General features: G+C 46.2%; 1 protein-coding gene across 1 annotated transcript in view; it reads left to right on the top strand.

Moving 5' to 3' along the window:
- The window catches only part of utp20 (UTP20 small subunit processome component), a 20,661-nt gene extending 13,816 nt beyond the window's left edge, over positions 1-6,845 (top strand). The window contains exons 40-60 of the mRNA XM_084346340.1: positions 4-144; positions 307-446; positions 757-913; positions 1,041-1,139; positions 1,253-1,420; positions 1,699-1,865; positions 1,956-2,103; positions 2,291-2,407; positions 2,508-2,678; positions 2,921-3,052; positions 3,156-3,266; positions 3,605-3,754; positions 3,859-4,041; positions 4,187-4,318; positions 4,405-4,537; positions 4,633-4,817; positions 4,918-4,989; positions 5,074-5,388; positions 5,697-5,823; positions 5,920-6,065; positions 6,166-6,845. Coding sequence (XP_084202466.1) covers positions 4-144; positions 307-446; positions 757-913; positions 1,041-1,139; positions 1,253-1,420; positions 1,699-1,865; positions 1,956-2,103; positions 2,291-2,407; positions 2,508-2,678; positions 2,921-3,052; positions 3,156-3,266; positions 3,605-3,754; positions 3,859-4,041; positions 4,187-4,318; positions 4,405-4,537; positions 4,633-4,817; positions 4,918-4,989; positions 5,074-5,388; positions 5,697-5,823; positions 5,920-6,065; positions 6,166-6,321 — 3,150 coding nt within the window. The 3' untranslated portion in view covers positions 6,322-6,845. The remainder of the gene's footprint in view (positions 1-3; positions 145-306; positions 447-756; positions 914-1,040; positions 1,140-1,252; positions 1,421-1,698; positions 1,866-1,955; positions 2,104-2,290; positions 2,408-2,507; positions 2,679-2,920; positions 3,053-3,155; positions 3,267-3,604; positions 3,755-3,858; positions 4,042-4,186; positions 4,319-4,404; positions 4,538-4,632; positions 4,818-4,917; positions 4,990-5,073; positions 5,389-5,696; positions 5,824-5,919; positions 6,066-6,165) is intronic.
- Positions 6,846-6,869: the final 24 nt, after the last annotated feature.

Raw genomic sequence — 6,869 nt, 5'->3', positions numbered from 1 at the left:
AAGGGGCCTGCAGCTCCTAAACCTGTGGCAGTTGCCAGCGGGCTGCCGCAGAGCAAAGACGAGCTGGAGTCTTTGATCACTGCCATCCACGCAACCGTTAATAACAGCGTGCTGCCTCGCCTGAACAAGTGTCTGACTGCAAAGGTACAATACACACACACACACACACACACACACACACACACACACACACACACACACACACACACACACACACACACACACACACTTCCACTGTTACACAGTTTTTTATAGTTTTCAGACCAAATAAAGACACTGTGTGTTCGTGTGTGTGTGTGCGTCTAGGTAAAGAGCGAAGACGAGCACAAGGCAGTGAAGTCGAAGGACGTGAAGGATGAAGAGGTAGTGAGGATACCGATAGCCTTCGCCATGGTGAAAGTGATGCAGACTCTGCCTCCACACATAATGGAGGCCAACCTGCCCGGGTATGCAGATGTGTGTTTGTGTGTGTTGCCAAAATTTGTGTTAAAGAAAGAAAAGTCTTTTTTAGAAACACTTGCGGGCGCTTGGCTGTTTTTTTTAAAATGTTTTCAACACCGTAAAACTGAAGGAACATTATTTAATTTGTTTGTATATCGAGTATTGTATAGATGTAGAATTAGAATATAAATGATATGTTTGAGATCATAACTTATATATGAGTTTACTTAAGATGTTGCTGTATTTGTTTAAAATGACACATTTTAGTGATACCTGCATTTTGTCTGTTTGTTCATATTTGTGTGTGTCATTCAGGATCCTGATCAAGGTGTGCGTGCTGCTGAGGAACCGTTTCCAGGAGATCCGAGACGTGGCGAGAGGAACTCTGGTGAAGATCATTGAGACTTTAGGCTACAGGTACCTGCAGTACCTGCTCAAAGAGATGCAGTCGGTCCTTGTCAAGGGCTACCAGGTATGAGCGCACACTTACAAAGACGTGTTTGCTTGTGTTTGATTGTTGTAAAGAGATGTATCAAAATTGTCTTTGAAAAATCCTAATATTTCTGTCCGTCTCTCTCTCTGTGCTCCCCTCCATCCAGGTCCACGTACTAACATTCACAGTTTACCGGTTACTGTCGGTCCTCAGTCCAACCCTGAAGAGTGGTGACCTGGACCCATGCATGAACATGCTCATTGATGTGAGAATTTTTCACACCACAAACCCACAAAGACTCCAGTATGTCAAATAACACAAAAGGCTGACAAATACTTGGTTTTAAACTTTAGTCACTCCTTCTTCCCTGTTGGTCAGATCTTCAACAACGAGCTGTTTGGTGCTGTGGCCGAGGAGAAGGAGGTGAAGGGGATCGTCTCCAAGCTGATGGAGGCTCGACACAGCAAGAGCATGGACTCCTATGAGCTGCTGGCTCAGTTCTGCAGCAAGGAGAGCATCACCAAGTTCATACTGCCGCTGAAGGAGGTGAGCGGGGATTCAATTTATACATTATTATGCATTACAAATACATGCTTACATACATAAAACATCTCATAAAACAAATACTAGTCAGGACAAAAGTGACTTGACCCAATACCTAGAATTTGAGTTAATACAGGCCACTTTCTTCTGAGACTATCTTTATCTTCAAGTGTATTTTTCATATGTTAACCTAGGAGCACAACACTTTGAAATATGTCCTGAAGTCCTGAAAAGTTTTTCAACATAATTTGATTTTTTTTTTCCATTCCCTCACCTTTCAGATCCTGGAGACCTCCTCCAGTCTGAAGGTGTGTAACAGGGTGGGTGCTGTGCTGCGGCGACTCGTCCTGGGTCTGCTCGTCAACGGAGGCATGACTTCCCAGGATATCTTACTGCTGTGCCACGGCCTGGTCAACGAGAGCCTGCCGCTGCTCACCAAGAGAGACCGGTACATACACAAAAGCTCACATCAATGCACAGTAAATCGCTTGGATGCTTATTTCCATGTATGACTCTGTATATGTGTGTGTATTTGTAGAGAGAAAGCCTCAGTTAAGCCTCCTCCAGACCCCAGACTGCCTCCTCCCAGCTGCCTGCTCCTGCCTCCAACTCCTAAGAGAGGAGGTCAGAAAGCTCCAGTCAGCAGCCGAACCAACATGCATATCCTGGTGGACGCAGGCCTCAAGGTACACACTGAAACACCTACCCAAAGAAACAGCGTTCTTTATACTTCTCAAGCAACATGCATAACATTTTCTGCATTGTTTCACCTCATCCTCTCCTCCCGTTAAATAAATATTGCACATTTCCTTTACCATCAGAAGTCAGGCAAGCCTTGTTGTAACAGATTTGGTTGATTTGTCTATTTCTCAGCTGCTCCACCTGAGTCTTAAGAAATCCAAAGTGACGTCGTCTGAGGCCTCGACCCTGGAGATGCTGGATCCTTTCGTACTGCTGCTGCTCGACTGCCTCAACTCCATGCACGTGAAGGTACGAGCATTTTTCTGTGTCCTGCCCGGGTACCTTTTTATCACCCCATCCTCGAGCATTGGCTGATCAAACCTATTCTGATCTGTCCCCTCCCTCTCAGGTGATCACAGAGGCTCTGGTGGCATTCACTTGGCTGTTGAAGTTCCCTCTGCCAGCAGTGGAGCAGAACGCCGACCAGCTGACCAAGCAGCTCTTTGTCCTGCTGAAGGACTACTCCAAGGCCGGAGCCGCCCGCGGGGAGAACTACCACCTGGTCCAGAACTGCTTCAAGGTACCAGTAGATACATATACACACACCTTAAGATAAACAGGTCCGTAAATTAATTGTTTGGGGGAATTTCCCTTTAATTTTATGGATAAAACGGCACAAAGCTGATGAGAGATGAAATTAAATCTGTTTTTTAAGGAAATTATATTTCATGGGCCTCCCTGGGTTGGATAAACCTAATACAAACATTAAGCTTGAACTGCTGCATTGATTTATGATTATTTATTCTCTCTGATGTCCCTCAGGCCATCACAATACTGGTGAGGAACGTCAAAAGCAACAAAATCTCAGAGACGCAGCTGCAGGTGCTGCTGGGATACGCTGAGGAGGACATCTACGACCAGTCTCGTCAGGCCACCGCCTTCGGCCTGATGAAGGTGACCAGTCAAATGTTGACCTGCTGGTGCTGTGATTTATAAGTGCAGGACAAATCTGAAGATTAAATATCATTAAAAAAAACTGTTTATCTGTGTCCTGCAGGCCATTCTGTCCAGGAAGCTTGTTGTTCCAGAGATGGAGGAGGTGTTGAAAAAAGTAGCCAGGCTGTCCGTCAACGGCAGCAACGCTATGATCAGAATCCACTGCAGACAGGTACTCACACGTGAAAGAAGCTACACTTTTCATCTCTGCTGTACACCGATTGACAGAAAGGTTGTTAAGAGCAACTTTACCTGCGTTCTCCTCTGGGTTTTAAAATGGAAACTCACTCACAGCCACTAGGAGACGCAATGATGAAGGTTACTAATGCCCTCCCCTCCCTAACCCCCCCACACACACCAGAAATTCATTTTAAATCAAAAGTACTTTGAATAAAAATTTGACTGTTTAGATTTGATCACTACTGGTATGCTCAAAAATAAAAAAACAAACATAGCGGACCCGTCCTGAAAAGTCGTGTGCTCACTCAGTGTTCATGCTGTGTTTTTCAGATCTATCTAAAATACCTTCTGGACTACCCCCTGGGGAAGAAACTGAGACAGCACATGGACTTTATAGTGTCCCAGCTGCACTACGAGCATGACACAGGCAGAGAGTCTGTGCTGGAGATGCTGTCCTACATCTTTCAGACTTTCCCTAAGGTGAGTAATGTAATGTAAATGTACAAGAAGTGGACACACATAATCAGAGCCCAAACAAAGGAGACGATAATCACAGCAGATTGTGTTTTAATCGTCCTACTCAGGCTCTGCTGTTGAAGTACAGCGGCCTCTTCTTTGCCCCGCTGGCCCTGGTTGTGGTCAACGACGACTCAGCACGCTGTAAGAAAATGGCAGCCATGGCAATCAAGGGCCTGCTGACCCAGCTGGATTTAAAGCACCAGAACACCCTGTTCTCTGTCGTCAACACCTGGCTGAATGCAGAGAAGGTACACTCACACACTCCCGGGGCAACAATGTTGATGCAAAACTGAATTCAAATCTGCGGCTTATTTGGTCATTTTTGACAGTTTTTGGTATTTTCTTACATTATTTTGAGTAAGATCTAATTTAAACCTCTGACTTTCCCCCCAGGCCAGCCTGCGGCGTCTCGGGGCTCAGATTTGTGGCCTCTTCGTGGAGGTGGAGGAGGAGAAGTTTGCCCGTCGCATGGACGACCTGCTGCCTCTGCTGGAGAAAGCGATAAACCCCGACAACTACGAAGACGTGAGGCGACACATTTGCACCCATTATCGACCGCAAGTTTGAAACCTGAGGAAAAGAAGGCACGATAACTCTGTCTTGTGTTTCAGATCGAGGAGGAGCAGGAGGAGAAGGGAGCAGACAGGCTGCTGTTCAGTTTTCTGACTCTCATCGGCAAACTGAGCAAAAACTGCGGCCTGCTGGAGCTCGGCAAGCCTCAAGACACACTCGGCCGTATCTGGGGTAAAAGAACGATAACAAGAATAATAACTCTGTCGACGAAATACACACACACATTCCTCACACGCTCACTTTCTTCCCTTCTTGTGCTCCTGCAGGTCACATTGAAACCCACCTGCGGTACCCTCACTGCTGGGTGTGGCTGACTGCCTCGCAGCTTTTCGGTCAGCTGTTCGCAGCCCATCAGGCGGAGCAGCTGGTCGCTGTTTGGAGAGGAGAGGGAGGAGATGCTTCACCCCAGTCGGCGGCTACAGCCTTCATCACAAACGGCCTGGACAAGAAGGTGAGGCCGAGGACCAGCTGACCTGCGGTGATCTAGTTTCTGAATCTCATTGTCATTGTTTGAATGTTCTCTTTTTTTCTGCCTTCTGTCTGACGTTCAGATGAGAGAGTTGGCGTTAACTTTCTGCCATCAGCTACAGTCCAAGTTCCTAGACACGGCGTCAGGAGAGCAGGTGCTTAAACTTAAACTTCAGTTACAGTTAAATTCAAAATCACACATGAAATGTGACTGACTGACATATTCGTTCCGCCTGCAGGTGATCAAGAACCTGCTGTTTATCGGCAAGGTGATCTACCTCGTTTCCCCCGAGTCAGACATCACCCCCCCTCAGGAGGAAGCTAACGAGGAGGAGGAGCAGCAGGAGAATGGAGAGGAAGAGGCCAAGGAGGAGAAAGAAAAGGACGAAGAAGAGGGTGAAGATGAAGAGGGGATCGAGGAGAAAGACAAGGAGGAAGAAGAAGAGGAGGAAGATGATAAAGACGATCGGCCTCCTTCCCTGCTGTGGCTGATGAAGAAGCTGTCGCTGATGGCCAAGAGAGAGGCAGCATACACCCCCAAAGTTCCCCTGAAGGTAGGCATAGAAACTGAAGACAAACTGACCCCGGACAACACAGTTTCATACTGTTTTACTTTGTTTACATTTGGCGGACCCTGCCACCTTTCTAGCTTAAAAACAGTGTTCTTCTTCAGCTTGTTTATTCAGTTCTGGAAAAAATAAATACCTCTGAGTTTGTATTATTGCCTCATTAATATTGTAAATATTAAAATTCTAAGTTTGAATTTCTTCTCCAAAACTACACACAAGCTGTCAAAACTCACATTTCAATTTAGGTACATTTATTTTTAAAAGTCCGTCTTCCCCTCCACTCTCTCCTTCAGAGAACATGTGTGTTCAAGTTCCTGGGAGCGATAGCCATGGACCTGGGGAAGGAGCGACTCGGCCCCTATCTGACCACTATCATCACTCCTCTTTACAGGGAGCTGGACAGCACCTACGCAGACCAAGGTAACTGCTCTAAATCTGTCCTAAAAAGACCAGAACACTTGTCATAACCCTCAGAATTCCTACACAGTGATTCCACTGAACTCTTTCTATGTCCAGATCCCACACTGAAGAACCTGGCACAGGAGCTGATCGAGCTGCTGAAGAAACACGTGGGGCTGGAGAGATTCTCTCTGGCCTTCTCTGCTGTCCAGAAGGAGTTCTCACAGAGGCGAGCTGCACGCAAACGACACAGAGCCATGCAGGTAGGATGGACATCAAAGCACCACACCACACACAGACACACACAGAGGAGCAACAACTTCATCTCTAGCAATAAATTTACGTTTCCCTTCTGTTTTATAGGCGGTGGCTAACCCAGACATCGCAGCCAAGAAGAAACTCAAGAAACATAAAAACAAAATCGAAGCCAAGAAGAGGAAGATCGAGTTCCTGCGGCCTGGATATAAAGCCAAGAAGCACCGGAGCCATGCGCTCAAAGACCTGGCCATGGTGCAGTGAGCCACGTTGGTGGCTGTATCTGTTCATCAAGGACGCTAGGCAGGAATGAGAGCTGTCCGGTTGACCCCAGGAAGTGACTCTTCCGATTTGGTCGTGTGGGCTACCTGGCTGCGGATACCACAAGTGTCACTTCATGTTGTTACAGACTGACTTTTACTACTTATTATTGTGTCAGTTGAGGCCAGGAAAAACAGGAGACAGACGTTTCTCACCGCTGGTTTGCGACAACATCCTTCTTCAAGCATTCTAACCATGAAAAGTTACGATAACGTGATAAATCTCTTCTGTCGGGTACCCAAAAAACCCTTTTGTGTGTGAGGGATTGAAATTGGGACATCATGTAACAGCTGTTGCACAGCAGGATGTCGCTGTTTTGCTAATGACATCAATTCATATGAATTGCAGATCAAAGCTAAACTGTTTCTTCTCCTGCTGCGAACAAAATGTGAACTTATCCTCAGATTTATATTCCGTGCAGTTGAATGTACAACATTTTGTAATTAAAAAAAGATCACACATTTTAACCAATCATCCATTTTTTTGGTATC

This window comes from Pagrus pagrus, assembly GCF_965226575.1.
Source record: "Pagrus pagrus genome assembly, chromosome: 23".
NCBI classification, from domain to species: domain Eukaryota; kingdom Metazoa; phylum Chordata; class Actinopteri; order Spariformes; family Sparidae; genus Pagrus; species Pagrus pagrus.
This window is presented reverse-complemented; position numbering and strand designations above follow the sequence as displayed.